The sequence below is a fragment of the Apaloderma vittatum genome, unplaced genomic scaffold (genome assembly GCF_000703405.1).
Source record: "Apaloderma vittatum isolate BGI_N311 unplaced genomic scaffold, ASM70340v1 scaffold15793, whole genome shotgun sequence".
NCBI classification, from domain to species: domain Eukaryota; kingdom Metazoa; phylum Chordata; class Aves; order Trogoniformes; family Trogonidae; genus Apaloderma; species Apaloderma vittatum.
In genome coordinates, this window is record NW_009706574.1 from 1 (window position 1) to 19,092 (window position 19,092).

At 44.4% G+C, this 19,092-nt stretch overlaps 1 protein-coding gene across 1 annotated transcript in view; it reads right to left on the reverse strand.

The window, feature by feature from the left end:
• Positions 1-46: 46 nt before the first annotated feature.
• Positions 47-19,092, reverse strand: part of RASA1 (RAS p21 protein activator (GTPase activating protein) 1) — a gene marked incomplete at its 3' end in the record, with an annotated part of 44,962 nt that continues 25,916 nt past the window's right edge. Inside the window, exons 12-23 of the mRNA XM_009865854.1 lie at positions 17,358-17,445; positions 14,639-14,716; positions 13,223-13,380; positions 12,847-12,923; positions 9,423-9,595; positions 9,053-9,212; positions 8,727-8,869; positions 7,877-7,992; positions 6,602-6,688; positions 3,847-3,914; positions 1,678-1,766; positions 47-124 (exon numbers count right to left, since the gene is read on the reverse strand). Of these exons, the coding sequence (XP_009864156.1) occupies positions 47-124; positions 1,678-1,766; positions 3,847-3,914; positions 6,602-6,688; positions 7,877-7,992; positions 8,727-8,869; positions 9,053-9,212; positions 9,423-9,595; positions 12,847-12,923; positions 13,223-13,380; positions 14,639-14,716; positions 17,358-17,445 (1,315 nt within the window). The remainder of the gene's footprint in view (positions 125-1,677; positions 1,767-3,846; positions 3,915-6,601; positions 6,689-7,876; positions 7,993-8,726; positions 8,870-9,052; positions 9,213-9,422; positions 9,596-12,846; positions 12,924-13,222; positions 13,381-14,638; positions 14,717-17,357; positions 17,446-19,092) is intronic.

Sequence of the window (19,092 nt, forward strand, 5' to 3'; positions counted from 1 at the left end):
GTCTCTTCCAGCTGAAAATGTTCTATGATTCCACGATTCTACTTACCCCAAGCTCGTCCAAGAACATGATCATGCGATGTTTGTTGCTCTTGATGAATGGATTGACCCCTTCCATATATGGCTCCTAGTAATTTTTAAAAGTAGTCATTATAATAAATTCAATGCCAAGATAATTGCCATACCTGAAGTGAACACAGTTCAGTCAGACAAATGACTCTGCAAAACAAGAATGTCATCTGGAGTGATTTTACTTCTGCACGTGCATTTCTAGTAACTGGCGTGCAGCCACCCAAAAAGCTACAGAAGCCTCCATTTTCTTATATTTCTCAGATTCAGAAGTTTGCTTAAACAAGCCTAAAGACGTGTATTTGCATTAAGATGAACGTGTCCCAGCACCTGGCTGCAGTGAACAGGTGCTCTACTTTCAAAGGTGTGGTCAGGAATCAGCACCATCTTTCCTGTTCTTTGACTAAAGCTTGCCTTCCTAGAGAAAAACTTCCCAATGCCAGCCCTGAGGTCACGGCCACTATGCCTAAGTCAACACACTGATTTTTCAACCAGGTTGCAACCTGGAAACTGAGACAGTTGTTGCTGGCATTCTCCTAGTGTCACAGTAGAACCTTCACGGAAAGCTGGGGCTCTGCAGTGCAGAACATGCCCTTGATTTACAACGTGAATCGCGCCTGGCAGCGGGACTGTGAGTACCAACAGCAGGGGTGCTGTGAGGTGCTCTGCCACGGAGAACACTGTCCCAGGGAGTGCGCGAACAGATGGCGAAAGTGGGGAGGGGGCTAAGTCAGACGCCGGCAATTCTTGGATAGATCGATACCAAGCTGGGCATTTTGGCCTGGTTAGTCTCAGTCTGAAAGTTAATTACTGTACAGAGGTACAACAGGTGTGTGTGGGGTGTCTCACACCATTATCAGTGAACGAGGCCTCCCCTCTGGCATCAAACAATGAATGGCAGAGCAGAAACAGCCTCTCTCATTTCAGGCAGAGCACGTGTTCTTCTGATTCCTTCACATCACAGATTCCCACTCCAGCAATTCTGAGTTGTCTTTTTTGATGCCAACACTCCAGAAGGAGCCTGTTGTGCCCTGTTGTACCATGGTGGACACTTTTGCTGAGCTCTGACTCCCCCACTTCTCCCCTCATACTCAGGAAATACTGGAGCAGGGCTGCTGCCCCTGCTGTTGCCAATGGAAGGAAGAACACTGCACACACTCTGCTGTTGTCTCTGCAGCCTCTGGGATTTATCTCTGCTCTCACAGCCTCCACACAGTTGCATCACTCTCTGCAATAGCTATTGCTGGTACCAGCATTTGTTCAGTAATTGTTTTAACGGGCTGGTGCTCCTACTGCCAGATCCAAAATCCTCAGGGCAGGTACCAAGCCACTGATGCCAGTTTCTAGATCGCTTTCTCTCAGACGATTATGGCTCCCCTTCCCACTCTGACCAGACTTTAGGCTGCTGCTCCAGCTCCAACCCACACCCTGCTCAGCTCTGAAGGACGGGACAGAACAAACTGCAGCGACGAGACCTCCTCCGTGACAAGGTCACGTGCTGGGCACTGGGCACGAAATGACAATGGATTTTTGCAGGTATCACACGGAAGCCACCAAAATGTACTGAAAACATAGTTCTAGGCTGTTCTGTGTGTGTAAAATTATATTCACCTTGGCTCCAAATTCGACCAGGTTTGCTAAATTCTGCACAGACTTGGCGACCAGCGTCAGTGTTCTTGCAGCAGTGGGGGAAGGAGAATCTGGCAAGAACACAAATAAAGCATTAATGACTGTTCCATTTAAAACTAACAGCAGTCACATGAAAGTAAAGCTCTTTTCCAACTCGTATTTCTTCAGAGAATAAAGTATTTTTAATAGTATAACAGAACTAAGTGCATGTGGCAGATGTCACTTCATGAAGTAAAATTTCAAGTTATACAAATTGCACTTTGATTTACTGCCATCAGGAAGCACAGGGTGAACATTTCATGCAGTCATGGCTTGTATTTCCATAAAATTATGGTCACCTGCTCTTCTTAACGTTACACTTAACACTTCACATTAACCACTTACTCACTTCAAATTGCCTTTTTCAACATGTATCACCCAGTACTATCTCACAAAATTATTTTTCCCTCCAGTGACAGTAAATGTCCTGGTTGAAAGCCAGGTTTGAAGTGTTCCAAAATTGAGATGTTCATTATATAAGCTCTAAATTTTATAATTCTTAAGAGTGCTACAGGTTCTTCGTTGTCTACCTGCATCTTTTGTGTTTTAATTCTGAAACAAAGATGATTTTTTTTTTTCTCTTCAATCAGTTGTCCAGGTGATGGGGATTGCTGCTCACACTGAGCTGTACCTGTACACTCAGAATATTTTTTTCCCCAGTTATGGGAAGAAGTTATGCTGGAAGCTTTGCTCCAAAAGGAAGATGCCTCACAGCTTTTTTTTTTTTTTAATGGCTCTAAAAGCCCTGCACAGAGTCTGGAAGTTTACCTTGGCAGCAGTCAAGAACATCATCTGGATGTTCGTGAGCAGGACTTTAACAGACAAGCTTAAAAGAGATTGCTCAGATTTGTAAGTAGGTTTTCACATAGGCAGACACAGAGGTACCCAACTTGCAAATTACCAGAAGATAATGAAATCCTGGGGAAAAGGATCATTGTGTACCATGACACGGTTCTCAAATTCTTTCTCCAAAGCACGTATGGAACTGATTTCTGAGTGAAAGGAACTTGCTGTTCAGCACAGCATTTCTAATGTAGTGTAGCTTAAAGAGAGGTGATAGAAAATGCAATTTTCTTGAAAACTGTCTATGAATAAAGAAAAAGTGTTTCTGACTCAGAATTCTGACTTCCTCCTCTTTCCAAACCAGTATTTTACTGGTAAAAAGAAAATGCTAGAGAGGGAAGAGCAATGCCTAGTGCAAACTAAATGCCCTCTAACTTGGGGTGATCTTTGCCACAAAAAACCAAAAAAAAGGAGCAAAAAGACGAAGGGTTACATATGCAAAACCTTTCAAAGCTGAGCAACTCATACGTCTGAATATTTTAACTTCAGTAAAAGAGGTTTCAGTAGTTTATGCCTTTCCTTTTTTTTCCCTCCCACGTTAAGTTAAAAAACGCCCCCAAAATTTTTCTGGATGCTTATAGCAGGTGTTGTGGGACGATCCATGCCCTCAAAGCTACAGCTTCACAGCAGGGGAGCCCCACGGCAACCGCCGGAGAGGATTCACCGCGGCAAACACCTCGAAGTCAGCCCAGGCTCCCGTTCCCAGCCGCACAACCCGCCTCGGCCAAACGCTCGCCCCCTCTCTCGATTCCTGTTTGAGATGGGCTGTGTTTACGGCGTCCAGGTACAGACTCCTCCAGTGGCTGGAAGCTACCCAAGCACAATGCTCAGACACGTCATTCAAGCACAGTTTCCAAGGCACACCGATGTATTCCAAGCTCTGCAGACAGATTTTTAATTTTCTAAGTCTCATTCACTGAGTTTCAGCCATTAGCCTTGGCACTGCATCATATTCAAAGCGACATCTGAAGATCAAACAGATTTTTCAGAATGCTAGAATATATTCCATGTTGTTAGACTTTAATTCAAAATTGTACCTTTACATAAAATAATGTATGTTTTTCTGGACTTTGAAATGATATTGGGGGTCACTGCACTCTGACCTGTCACAGTGGAAAGCAGACGCTGGGTGCTTTCTGCAGGAGAAGTCAGTGAAGCGACCACGGGCAACGCGACTTTGTGTTCAAACAAACTTTGTATTTTGCTACATTCGACACCGCAGTGATTTCATGCCTACTACTGTACAAAGTATGAATTCAGTATAGTCACCTGAGATGATATTAAACATCCTTGGGTTCAGGATAGCAGGGCAAATCAGTCGAAGGAAAACAAAGCCACTGAAAAGGGAAGAAAAGTGTGTTTTGGAGAATTAATATAGAATTGTGCAGTCAGTAAAAACTTCAGTTAGCACAGTACCTTTTTGAGACAGACACTAACCAACGAGCCCGGTTTCTGTAAACACGTTAAAAAATTAAGAATATCAAGCTATGACTTCAACTATAGTAAAGGCTGGAAGAACAGGCATATTGATTTCCCAATTACCAGGTCAGAGGAGCTCAACTGCAAAGCGATACTGAAGATCATCTCAGACCACACGGGTTCCAAAACAAGGAGCCCCTGGTCTCCAGCCTCCTAAAGGCTTCTGATCGTCTGCCTGGTCGAGGCATCCCTCCCTCCTGCAGCCACCCCGTGCCAGGGCACGGCGAGCAGGGGCACAGGGCAGAGGGAAGCTCTCTCCCGGCAGCAGCGCAGCCTGAGGTCAGCCCAAGCTGGTTGGTCTCCTGGTGGCAGTGCTGCAGTGGAGAGTGACAAAGGATCTGCCACTTGCCTCCACAAAGTAACTGCTGCCACCCAGAAAGCTAGGGGGGGGGAAAAAAAAAGTGTTCTGCTTTGGTTGTGGAGCTAGGAATTCATTCCACAGACACCCTGAACAGCCTTCAGCAGTGTAAGGAAACCTAGCTGTTGGCAGAAGTAAGACACGTCCACCTCGGGTGATCCTCAATTCTGGCTAATTGCCATACTACGACGTGACACACGGACCAACTTCAGCTATCGACTCACCCTTAATTTTGTTCAGATTGCCTGGACACAACCAGCAGCCTGGTGTTCGACCACAGCAATACCAAAGCCTGACCATTTGTAGAAGGAGGAAAGGGACCCTGCGCTGCGCCGTCTGTTGGTTACCGCAGTGACGGCTGAGTCCTGATGACTTGAAAATGACAAGTGAGGTGAATGCACCCTGCATATGTCCAAGACGTGATATACACTGTTACAGATGTTTATCACTTCTCCAAAACCTGTGCATTATGGGCTGGTAAGACAACAGTTCTTGGCCACATGTGAAGCCAAAGTATCTTCTAGGGTGTGAATTTAAAGCTACGAGGAAGTAACTAATTTTGAAGTCATGGCACATAGACAAACCCCTCTTTTAAAGTGCCCAAAGCTGAAGGGAAACAAGCTATGAACTCGCACACACCTTGCTGGTACAGAACATCTGGTGCTTCCAACACTGGTCAGACTGCCGAAATTTAGAATATCTACATGAAACGGCAGCACCTTCTGACTGATACGGCACAGAAGATACCCAGACATCTACAACCGTCTGCCCCACTCTGAATGTTTAATCAGTCCTGGACTGAAATTAGTGCAACAAAAGACAACCATCATCACTGAAGGCTGTGAAACTCTCTACTCTAGGAAGAAATCACTGGTGTCCCCTTGTGAAGGCTAACGTCACACGAGCAGGGACCCGTTATCTGCAGCATCCAGCGGAGACCTACGGAAAACCCCAAGTGTGAGCTGTGTCCTCTGAGGAAAGCCCTGTGGTTCTCTCCAGAGATGGTGAGGAACAGAAAGAGACGTGGTATTCGCTGCCGAGCTCCAGAGCCTTCCAGCAGGTTTGCCCCTCAAGGCACGAGGGGGTTCCCACAGCAAGAGCAGCCCTGACTTGAGGGCAATGTCCCTGCACGGGGCCCTGGGACACCAGGAGGCTCCTGGTGTCCAAGACAAATTCTCTGAAGACTCCCTCCACCAGAGACTGACTGACCTCAGCAGAACATGTGTGAGTGCTGGACACCGCAAAAAAAGGGGAAGATGTGGCTCTGATACCCCTAAAACCCGCAGCAGAGGTGTTTGGAAAAGCAGCACCAAGAGCACACCTTTACCAAAGGTTTCTGTCCAGGCTGCGCTGGCGATGGACGGCGCTAGAGGAAGAGGTTTATGAGTGTGTGCGGGAGCTCCTGTGGCTGGCTCGGAGCAGCCGGGTTCGGCAACCTCCTGCAGCTGCTTGTGAGGAGCTTTGGAATGTTCCAGCATGGCTCAGCTGGAGCAGAGAGATGAACCAGGACTGGGACAGCAAGAATTGGGTGTTGTCAGAAGCCAGCAGAGCGCTGGCTCGCGGTGCCCAGAACGAGCAGCCCCATCAGGAGCCTCCTCTGATGCAGAAGGGCACATGTCCCAGGGCATTCGGTACCCTCTGAGATCCAACAGCAGCACGGTCGTCTTTATGAGAAGGTGTTAAAAGACTCCCACCACGCTGGGGCTGCATTTTAAAGGGTATGGATCTTAACCACGTGGGATTTCTCCAGCAATTAACACAGGCTACACACTGAGCCCCAGTGCCCCCCGACAGGACAGGACCACGATCCTCAGGGGTCACTGCTCTCTCTCTACAGGTACCAAAAAAGTGAGCTACTCCTTTGAGAGAATTCCTCCATTCCCAGCACAAAAGAAGAATCTGCTGGTTTAGATTAGTCTGTACAACCCGACAAAACCCCAGCCAACAACATGTTAAAACCGCGACACCCGCAGTGCCATTGTCAGGCAGGGCTTTGGGAACACGATCAGGAGCTCGTAACGCTCAGCTGGGAGATCAAGGCTCAGCACCGCAAACACCTTCAGGCTGCTGTGAGCCGCGCGGGCACCGCACAGCGCTGCCTCTGAAGGGAACAGAACAGCACACCCAGGTATGTCCTTTGCAGGAGCCGAAAAGATTATTTTCAGAATAAAATGCCAAGTAACCTACCTCACAACTCTGGTTCTCATGGTGGTATTAGCTGGCCACTTGTTTTGGACAGACTTCTGTAGGCATCCATAAATATACCTCAACGTCCTGCAAAAATAATGGCCAATTACTCATCCCGTTACGCTCAGAGGGTTGCACAGAGCCAGCCAGCCAGGACCTAGACCAACCTCCTTCTCGACACAGAACCATTGCCAATTCTACATTTGTAATTTACACATAAGCTTTAAATTAACTTTAGCTCAGAGTTAATTTAGAAGTTAATAAACTTACTAAGTCGATGTCTAAATTTGCAAATTTATATTAAGAACTATATTGATAAATGGTAAGGAAAAGCCTCCATTCATACACAATTCTACACACAATTCAGCAAATATTGCATTAAATGTTTCACAACTGTTTCCTGTTTCTTAAGGAGTATTTCCCTTTAAAAAAGAATTTGATGGTTAACTAGTCTAGGCTAGGTGTTTAAACACCTTGCAAACACAGCAGCAGTCCTCTCCCACTAAAAAGCGGGAAAATCGTGGCGCACTTCAGAAAATGTTGAGAACTGCCCCATATACTTCAAAATGAGTGCAACTTTGAACGCCAACCTTGCCAGCACTGACACCAGAGAAGAGAAAAGAAACTTCTGTGCCACTCTGCCACCTCAAAATTGAGGATTTTGTGTGCTTTAGAAGCTGGGGACACAGTGCAAGAAAACTGTTGGTACTAGCCACTGCTTACGAGATGGCTCAAATCTGAATTATGACAACAAGTTATTGTAGCAAATTAAAAAAAGTTAAAAAAAATAACTTCCGTCTTTCCTTAGCAGACAAAAACAACCATAGCAAGGTACCATTCTTTACTATCTGCTCATATTTTAATATTTTTAATATTCTGCTAATCCATCTCAGAGGAGGAGGACTGGAAAGAATTTGTAATCATCTTAAATATATATAGTTGTTTGCTAGCCACTACTGTCTTCTCCTTTTTTGTGGAAATGAGAGACTGATTAATTTTGTGATTCTTCTTTTCCTGATCTCTCGGGTCCAGCAGTTTCTCCTTCAAAGGAAATCACACATGCCAGACAAAGGCTTTTGCAAAAAAACCTTTTAATTCCAGAGTTATTTTTCTGGCCTTCCACATTCCTTCTGCGTGCGCACAGCAATCCCGAGGCACTACTCTTGGAACCGATCAGCAGAAGATGCACAGCAAGAACATCTTCCTCAGGTGCAACGTAATTCACACAAACAGGAAATTTCAAATACAAATCTGAGCAGAGAACTGGGAACTTACGGAGGCAGTATCTCTGCAGCCATGAATATTTTCTCCACCAGCTCCGAAAGAATGCTGAGTAGATGTGCCAAATTAGTGTTTACATCTTCATTTTTTTCTAACTTCGAGGGATTCAACTAGAACAAAGAGAGCAAAATAGTATGTTTCTTCTCCTCATCAGAAGGACGTGTAATTTCGTGTGCACTGAACACCACTTCAGAGAAAACTGAATATTCTGCAGCTGTACAAGTCTCTGGGGGAACTCAAGTCTGTCTCAACGGCTGGTCAGGAAACGTGAAGAAGCAAAAGTTTTAAGTTCTAACACACCAGGCTGCTGCTTTTTTTTTTTTTTTTTTAAACAGCTCCGATACTACCATGACGCATCTGTGTGACTTTTCGCCTCTCTCAATCCCAATTTCTGAGGACTCCCATCCTTTCCTCAATTAAGTTACACACAGGAGTTAGGAGGCCATTCTAAAAACGGTTTCAGCAATTTTTTAATATCAAGACATTTTAAATAACTAAAGTTCAGACATCGATTTCTACAATGCCTTCAGTTCACTACAAGTTACTGAGGTTAGAATACTCAGTATCTGCTACAGAACAGCCTACAACTGCCAAAGAAGAAATAATTTAAAGATATTTTAATAAAAAAAAAAAAGGTTCTACTATGAATATTATCCAAAAGCAAAATCTAGGACAAAAAACCACCTCAATTAATTCAGTTCCTTCACATGTAAATAGATTTTTACTTTTGAGAGGTTAATAACTGTTTCTGAAGCCAACATTTACCTCAAAGATAGAACATAAAAACTAGTAGAGAACTGTGTCAACAAACCAAAATGTTTAAGAACATCATTCAGAGTATCACCTCACAGGACTGCTTGCTCTCCATTATCTTGAGTATCGAGTCTTTCAGCGCATGGTGAACAAAACTTGTTGCTGTGGCTTTCATGTACTGCTCCATGAGTGTGCTTGCCAAAGTGGTGGCGCGGAACAAGGTGGTAGCTTCATCTGAAAAAAAAACCCAAACAGCAAAGTGGAAAGGTGAGAAAAGACAACAAAAAGCAGAGGAAAAAGATGCTGTGTTTACACTTTGACAAGGAAAAAAAATAAATAAAAAAAGAACGTGCCAGAGCCCCTCCCTCCTTGCCAGCCCAGGGTTCCAGCAAACTTCAGTGCAATGTAGCGTAGTACCTTCCATGCTTATCTCCCTGTCATTTAGTGTTCGTAACAACAAGGACTCAAGCTTCTCATGAAGAAAAATCTTCAATAAAATGCCAGCCAACAGTGTTCTATCCTGTCCACAAACATGTGATAACGCATAGACTACATGGAGTTCTTTCTGGAGTATGAGCTGAAAGAAAAACGGAATTTTAAAATATTCAGAAGCTTCTATTAGGACACAACACCCTTCGAAAATCTGGTTTTATGGATCTGTAGTGATTTACACGTGTCCCTATAAATATTATTTAATGATGTCAACCAAAGTTACTAAAATCTGTCACAACAAACCAACAAAATGAATTTTGAGAGGTAAGCCACGGAAAGTTTAACAATTTCATACCTCTTTAAACTCACTGTACTCCTCTTCTGGCATGATCCTCTCCATGGAGTATCGTGCTCGCACACGCAGAGACCCCGGCTCGATGCCCTTGAGTGGAACGTGGGAGCTGAGCTGGAACCACTCGTCTGTCGCGTGTCCCTTCTGCAACCGGCTCAGCTGGCAGCGCATGAACACTGACGGGAGAAAAGCATCGCTCAGGTGAGGTGTCTCCAGCAAAACAGGGCTAGTACTGAATAAAAACAGAGTTTATTTTCAGCACACCACAGAAGAATTTTAATAGGAGCAATGGAGATTTTTGCCGCCAACATATCAACAGACTCTCTCTGCAGCAGCTCAGCAGACTCCCAGCAGCTGACGAGGAAACACCAAACTCTCTGTCAGGAACGCACACACACGCGTGCAAAGATGCCGCACGGGCATTCACACATGACTGATGCACCCAAGTCAGTCCAACAGTGTGAAAAACAATTCACTGCAGCCGGTCACTTATCACCAGTGCGGCCCGGACTATGTCTTTAAACCAGAAAATCAACCGATTCCCTGGGATGTTTCTCGCCAGCATCAAACTCCTGTACCCGCGACCGAGCAATGCGGTTTTCACCTCACTCTGCTGGCACATTCCTCCCTGTGAGCAGAACGGTGAATAAAATATAGGATCTGGAATAAATCAATGATTTAATTTCTCCCTGTGGTTACAGTAGCCATTTATAGCTATAACATAAATACTACCATGTTGCTGGATTTGCAGGGAAAAAAAAAAGGTCAGAAGAGAAATATCTGCAGAGTATCTGCAGAACAGTTGCTATCGTAAGGAGAAAGACTTGCTCCTAGTTAGCAGCTCAGACTGAATTAGGCGGCCACCTCCAGCAAGAGACTGCTATTGCTTGAAAAATTTAGGATATTTATACTTTGGAACCTATCACATTTTAAAACAGAAACAAATGTATTAAAAAACCCATGAACATCCAAACAATAATTGATCTCTCCAGACACAGGTTAAGAATTCTCTTGACAATGACCTTGATCCAAAGAGAATGACAATATTTGAGATGATGCACAGTAGTACAAAAAACTTGTTTCTTAATAGCTTATTTCCTAATGAAACTTTGGGCATCATATTTAGCAAAAAGATTGTTTTTTCAGCAATTATAACCTGGGAAACAATGTGAGAAGTAGCTCAGAGTCAGGTCTGTTCCAGCCTGCAGGCTGGAAATGAATCTGAGTTTCCAACAAAGCCTTCGTCTACCCCGGCCGAACGGAACAGAGACATCCAAAAACTCTTGGAAAAATAAAATCTAATGACTGATTCGGAGTAAGAGCCACCTGAAATCTTGAGAAAGAAAAAACTGCTCAGTGCATGGTGAACTAAACCCTGTCTCTCCCAGCCACCAGTCACACCTGCACAGCCCACCCTCCCACTCCGAAAAACAACTTTGGCCCTGGTACAGACAAGAGCCAGCAAGTAACACTGGCCAATGCTCTGCTCTACGGACCCGCCTGCGTGGGACGACCACCTCCGTTATAAAAACGTTTATTTTCCAGCATGACCTAACCCGAAATTAAGCTGTCGTGGTGCAAAACCAAACTGGAACTTCCCTCCAGTTAACACCACTGCCCTGAACAATTTCCCACTTACCTGTCTCATCACACTTAAGGCCCCAGTTTGCAGCAGCAGGAGGTGAACTCTACTAACACACTGCAGGTGCTGTTGTTTTCAAGCCATAATACATATATTTATTTGAATAAATCCTTATGCAATTTACAGTTAGAGAAACGGAAAACAATAAACAGAATTGGTACTGAAGTGTTCAGTACCAGCCCTGACTGCCTGAAACGCTTTTTCATGCAGGCTGGCTTAGTGCAACTCCTATCCCAGGAGGAAAGGGCTGTTGGCTCACGCTGCCACCAGGAGACTCAGCCAATCCTGCTCCTGCGCCAGGTGAGGAAACCTCCTACCACGTCCCATCAGTGGGACACGTCCAAAGCCAACACGACCTTCTTCATCTGGACAGAGAGGAGCAAACTTACAGAAACACTAAAGTCACTCGAGTATGGCACTCCAAGAATTACCCTTGTCAAGGTCCTTTAACTAAGCACAGCTGTGGTGCAGATGGATAACGAGTTTGGCAGCTCAAATAAATACAAGAGCAGAGCAAGAACAGTCGTAACTGCAGTCAGAGCCCTTTTGTCTGTCAGAGGGCACGTGTCCCTCTTCCTCCCGCTACACACAAAATTCTCTAGTCAGAGGAAGCAAGAAGTAGTTTGAAATTGAATTAGGTTCTGCAAGAGCATTCAAAGTGTCTTGTAATTCTTCCACTTTGGTCGAGGGTTCCCTACAAGTCTTAAAAAACCCCCCTAAGAAATGCAATAAGTTAGCACCAAGGCCTATGTAACAGGCCAGTAACACAATATATGCGAACTGGAAACAACTGGCATAGATTATAAACACTGACAGGCTTTGGAACAGACAGCTCTGAACACAACGGCAAAGAAAAAATCTTGGAACAAACTGGAAGTGGGCAGGGAGGGCATTCTGCCCTGCAGGCAGCAAAGAGAGGCAGAGAGCTGAAGCTGCTCCAGAACAGGTAGGTGGGAAACAAGATACCTTGAATAAGGAAAAAAAAAACCAAACAAAAAAACCTTCAACTAAAAACACATTGTGGGAAGAAAGCTAAACTTAAAAAAAACATTGTGTTTTTTTCCCCTATCTAAGAGCTGAGAATCCACATTCTTCAAACTCCTTTTCTAGGAAGCTAACAGACCTCACCAGCTCGCTGTTAATTTGCTGGTGGAGAAACAAAACCACACCTTGAGCAGCAGCTGTCTGGTAACACAAGGAGAGTAAATTCTTGGTGACTTCTGTAAAACGCCCAAGAATCTTTTCCCATTCAAAGTGATTCTGAGGCAACTTCAGCTTTAAGCCCAGAAAGTGACACAAGGAAAGCAGACATGAAGCAAAATGGAAAGAAAAGAAGGCAAATTTTCTTTGGACTGCCAAGGCTCTGTTACTTCAATTTTTTTCTTTTTATGATTAAAGTTTCCTCCCTTTCTCTTTCTCACTGAAAGCCACAAAGAACCTGGGAAGGAATTCCATGCAATCAGTCTGAAGACTGTGGAACTCAGCATTTTATGGAGCAAACTCAGACTCAAAGCTTCTTCCTCGTGGCTTCTGTCAAGCGCAGTCGTCGTGCACCACACGACTGCTCCAGAGCTCACCAGGAGAGCCACTGGATTTCTGTGCATTTTATCACCCACACCGGTTCTCACTGTAAAAACGTTAACAGAAAGCCAGTACCAGGCATCAGAAACACACACACACAGGGGTACAGGGGGCATAAAAACATCCTTAATTCCCTTGTGACAAGAGTAGTGAAAACCACACCACGTATCCACGGCAGCACTATACTCACAGAAAAATACTTACGTATATCTGGGTCTTTACTCTTCTTCGTTTTGTTACTAAGACTTATCTCAAATCTATTAATATCAGACGAAAGATCACTAGGAGAGAAGACAGAAAGCCTCAGTTAACGGTATGCTTGGCTAGCTCTCAGGTTTAGAATAAACTCATTTCCATCCCGAGTTTCTGTTACCAGCCCCCAACAGTTCCATGAACAGAGATACTGAGGTGCCTGCAGAAAATTCTGCCCAGGCCTGAATGTGGCTGAGGGCCTGTTGCTGCACCAACACATACGCAGTATTTCTGAAAAGCCCGTGGAAAAGAGCCCACAGTGTTAAGGACGCTAAATGCAAAGCAATCTGAAAGTGAAACTCAGCAATTCAACAAGATGAACACTTACTCAAAGACAAATTCCTCTGACCACACAGGGTTCTGCCCCTCCCTGATGTGTGTTTTTGCTACCTGGACACTGTTCAGGTAGATGTTACAATATGGATTAGTAAAATGCTTTACTGGGAGCGTATGAGCTTCTTCTACATGCAAAATTAGGCTGCTGACCTAAAAAATAAATAAATAAAAATTTACTCTTGTTGCTAAAATGGAAATACAAAACACATGAATGAATGATTTCTTCTATCCTCTGTGCAGAGGCTTAATGTTAATATATGAATACTGACTACATACCAAAATTTTCCAATAATAAGGGTAAGGAACAGAAGTAAAAGAACAACCTTTTAAGAGGCACCAGTGACAAAATAAGAGTAACTCAAATAATTACTGAAAACAAAACCCCAGCCTCATGTTTTTAGTGTGTCTAGTTTTCGTCTTTTTAAAAACGGGGATCTGCAAATATTAACTTTTCTACGCACAGAACATTTTACCAACATCAAAGACTGGCACCTTGGAAGATTCCAAAAAACCACAATGCTTATTTGGTGCTTTCCTAACAGATTACATAAAATTCCCCCAACACATCACATGCTAATTTATGTAGATGAGTGTTTTCTTTGCTTTTTTTGAGTAAAGAATTGTTTCAGATTGTCTTTTTGCTTTGCCTTTGCAACTTGAAACCCTCGGCTCCACCTGCCACTTCATCTGTGAACTCACCTAATTTAGTAATTTATTAGGAAGCATCCGAGCACCTTTAACGTGAATCTCAGAATAGTTGTGTGACCTGAAAAACGTTTTATTTTGCTCCTTTCTCTGCTTTTCTAAACAGCTGCATTCGATGTTGCTAACTCCCCAGAACGTCAGGGATTCTTGAAGGACTTTCCTGCTACTCCCCAATCGCGACAGACTCAGCCATTTACGACTGTCTGTCTGTCCTCTGCCCCGGGGGAAATTCTGGCAAAACCAGCACTTTCAAGAGGCCAAAGACAAATTAAGCCACAAGCCTGGCTCGGCACGAGTTTGTTTCTTAAAATCAATGATATTAGTTAAGCGAATATTTTGTTTACACATCACATGCGTCTGTTGAGTTTTTAACGTCTCTCTGATGTAGTAAATTCTGCAAGTGAGGACGATACCAACAGTGACTCCTCACGCTCTGAGTCCGATGAGTCAGGAAATAACGCCGGGCAAAGCCGGAGCAGGTTGCCTGAAGCCAGGCTGGGCTCTGTGCGTGTGGGTATTTTAGCCAAGTGTAGGTCACCCTGGCTGGCTCCACGAGGGTATCGCATCAAACTCACAAAAAGTAAGCAAGTGCAGGATTTACTACAGCTGGAAGGAAAAATCTGAGATTCATCAGCATTGCTTTGCAATGAGGAAGCAAAACAGTGCTCCACATGCACAGCCAACCCCATGACATCAGCTTCACCTGACGCAGACGTTTATTTGATGTTCCTGGGCTGGTTTTCCTTAAACTGCAAAACATCTGCAGAGCTTTCATCCAGTCCTAAGAGAGAAGGATGCAGAACAGCGTGACAAAAGTGAGACAGAGCTTCTCGCAGCGGAACAGACAGAACTACCTGAAGTTTTCCCTAGAGCTTGGCAAACCCCAAGTCTTCCGTAATTCCAAAGTACGAAAGTTTGCACATTAAAGGAAAAATCTTTACTGAGCGGAATCTAATAAGGAACTCGCCAATGTGAACCACTTTCTCTTTAAGAAATGTCAAGCTTTACTAATGGATATACAGCATGACCATTACCAACCTTCCAGACTAGCAATACTGCATTAGGTTACAAATGGAACATAAAATGAAGCAAAACTCCTTTGCTTCTGAGAAAATTACTGTTAACAAGCCAAACCGCCTGGATTATTCCCCACAGTACTTCTGAATAGCAGTCATAGTACTGTGTATACTTCAAATAAAAAAATATACCAAATCTCATGGAGAAACTCGAAGCGGGTGTCCAACATTCCCCACTCTGTCCACAAACGCACACGGCAGAGCGCGTGAGTGGATTCCGTTTTGATCAGGGAAATCAACACAGTGTCTAACTCCAAACTGACAGTAGAACCTCTGTGTGTATTTTCTAAAAAACCAAGTAAGCTGCTAAGAGGCACCGCCGACTTGCTGGGCACTCTGCAGAAGTCGCTGCAGCGTGAGAAAGCTGCTGACAGAGGAGGCTCGCAGGGGGAGGTGGAAGAGCCTCATTCTCTGGTTTTGTCCCCCAGCCACACTCTGTCCGGCTCTGGCAAAGCACAAAATTTAGGTTTCAGGCCAAGAGTCTTATGAAGTCTGTATCGCAAAGATCCACCATCTGTTCTGGAACTACCACTCAAAAATGTCATTAAAAACGCCACAATGCTGTTTCGATCCCGCCCTTCGCAGCATCTTCCGCATTGTAAAAACACAGGACGCTGTGCTGCAGCTGCTCTCGGGCGAGCTGGGTTTCAGCTCTCAGATCCCTCCACAGAAGGAAGAGCTTTCACCCACACCTCACCAAGTTCCAGTGGTTTGCTTGTTCTGAGAAGGAGGAGTGATCGAGGAACAAATGCCTCCCAAATACTCTTTAACAGAAACACTCCCCAGGCGCACAGAGCACCTCTGAGCTTACTCACCGCAGGAACCTTCCCGCCCAGCGGCCAGAGCTCTGAGCGGTGAGAACGAGCGGTGTGCCAGTGACCCCACTGGCACCAGCACCCACCTCCACACTTTGCACTTACTTTTGTTTTGCATAAACCACAGCGTCAACACACAGTCCGTGGGATGGCACTGCTCTGGTACTTATTTACCTGTCATAACACAGCCTCGATGCACAAATAAAACTGTTCCTCTATGAGATGTGACAGAGCAAGAAAGCCGAGCTTTCTCTAAAGAATTATATATAAACTTTCCTGGGCCAAAGCCATATTGTTAAAAAAAAAAAACAAAAAAAAAGGAAAAAACCTCAAACCCACGCCACTCTGTATTCTGTACTAAAGCAGTGAACAGCCTGCTAAGAAGATCAAAAACCAAAAGCAGATTATACCAAGTGTTCAGGGAACAAGGCAGGATATTCTGTCTTCTACACATTCTTAATTCTTCGAATTTCAAGAACTCAGAGAGACATTGCATATGTGACAAACAAATGTACAGTAATCAGCGTGGACATTAATGTATGTACTCTCAATTACTAGGCAGCACACCGCTTCCCAAAGACAGTACATTAAGGATGGTGTAACAAACGGCACCACATCATTCTGGTATCATCTCAGTGACTTTCATCAATTTGTCTTAATAGGATTTCCTTCATATACAGCGCAAGAATACTCCTGAATTTGTACAGCCTTCGTGCTCTGGTGAGTAGCAATATATTATGAGTACTTTAAAGAGCTTTAGTTTCATTCAAAAAAAAAAAAATCAAATGCAAAGTTTAACTTGTAATGGCAACAAGTATATGGCAGAGCTGTGGACCTGCAGAACTGTAAACTTAAATAAGGATGTTGTCTCCTCTAGCCGTTGCGCTAGTGAGGGAATTTCAGAGTATTATGCTCCTATCCTGCATTTCTTCATCAGCAAACACAACCACTACAGAGCTGGTGATACCATCTAGAACCAGAAAACCTGATTTTTTTACGCAAAATCAGGGCCCCAGACCATGAACAACCACCACTTTATGGACAGGCTACATGCCTGCAAAAGGCAGCTGCTCAATGTACTTTGATCCCTGGGCACAGGCACATGAACTAGGATTTTACTTCCTATCAGGAATATGCCTTTGAAGGGAAACTCCCACTTACCATGCTCTGGTTTATAGCATGGAAAAATCCTGAAGAGTAAATTATTCTTCTGATTCGAACAATGTAGGAAACAACAATGTCAAAAAAAAAGTTCCCCAGGCACATACAATGGTAAAGAACGGAAGCTCAGTCCATGGGACTTGTCCAGAGTATGAATCCAAGTGTAGGTGCTGCAGGTGCCAGATGCTGCGCACCAGCCAGATGTTCCCTTTACACATCTGGTATGACTCCATTAACACACCTGCTGACACACGGCCACATGGCCACTGACTGTGATACACCAGCTTCCTGTTTCAGAAGGGCAATGTCATTAAATACCACATGACAAGAAATTACTTCTTAAATTATATTTACCAACAAAAGCTCTCACCTGTGCTTGTTCTGGAGTTTCGCCTGCAAAGTAAAAGATGTAATGCTCTTCACTAAAGTGCTGAACTACTATCTGAAAACAGTTTGGCCTTAAAAATAAACAAAACAAAAAATGTAAGTTTTATTAATCTTCGTAATATTAATGGACACCATCACTTGCTGATCTGTGGTAAAACAAATTTTACACTGAGCTAATACATTTCTGCTATTCATCGGTAAGGAGCATTTAACATTGCATCAGTTTCTGTTTGTACACATGTAGCATCATCACACATGGAAAGAGGAGAACTCCAACTAGAAAATTTCTCAGGTCCTTAAAAACAGTATTTTAGTTTGAATGTATTATGTCATTTTAAGGAAACCACACATCAGTGCAGCTGGTGTTCTCAGAATACCCGGAAAATTTTGGAACCGTCTCTACTGAAGAGGTAAGTGTGCTTACAGCTGAAGGAAAAAACAGCATCTGACATGGAAAAGACTTGTCAACAGGGACTGTTTCCAGAGACTCGAAAAGCAGCCAAGGTTCAGCATTAGTTCCCAGGGAGACTCTGGATGCTCTGTCCCTGGGAATTTTTTAGGCCAGGCTGGGCAGCCTGATCTCATGGGGGATGTCCCTGCCCATGGCAGGGGGTTGGAACTGGATGAGCTTTAAGGTCCCTTCCAACCCAAATCACTCTGCGATCCTGTGACAGCTCAGAAGCAACACTAACACAAGGAGTCTCCTCTCTGAGTGGGCCCAGTGGTTCTCACCACCAGAAACAACGTGCACTCGGTCACACACCAACCCCTGAGCACCTCTGACACAAACCTCTGCCAGCTGACACCCGGTCACAGTGTCCGTGCCCTCTTCTGTCAAAAACTCAGGTAAAGAACTGTATTGTTTTGTTAAATCAAGAGATACTCAGACTGCACACTTCGCTCGTGACCTTCCAGCCCATGCTCGAGGGCACTGAGCTCTCCCCAGAGCAGCGTCGCCGGAGGGACTCCACCTGCTGCGGCTGCCCTGCCGTTCCCCCCCCCTCCCTGCCTGTCCCACCACCTGCAGAAGTGCCACGCCGTTAAAGCACTGCGGCCACCGAGCCACGCAAAGCCACAGACTCCTCTGCACGTCTGAGTGAGGGGCAAAAGCAGTTTTTACCGACTGCTGAAAATGCAGGAGGAACTTTGTCTCGGTCACAGTTACTCACTTGCAGCCTGCCAAGCTCCTGCGGCCGCAGGTCTCCTGCTGCCCACATCTGGCGCAGTCACCGTCCAACCAGATGTTAAGCCCCAGCACAGCGCCTGCTGAAAGCTGCTCAGGACACACTTGCTGCAAACCAGGACGTTCCACGTTTGCACTATAGCTCAGAGCTCCCTGCACAACTGCCAGCTGACGTAAGGAACGCGTCAGTAATTTGTTTAATGACTGTTCTGGTACCTTTACCTGTAACTACGCTCCCCACTCCATTAGCTTAACTGATTTTGTCAAAATTATTAAAAACGCTAAAAATGACCACACAGATCACACAAAAGCAGTCTCTGCAGCCTAAGAAATGCCACTAACTTTAAGCATTGGTCTTTAAGTCCTTTCACAAAAATAAACAGAAATTGGCTAGGTTTCATTTTAATTATATATTAAGAGCCACAAGACAACCACAATGTCTATCTAATAGGAAAAAGTGCACTCATTTCTTCTATATGACACTGTAAGACTGGTCAGTGGAGGTTTTTTCTAACTCACAATTATCAAATATATA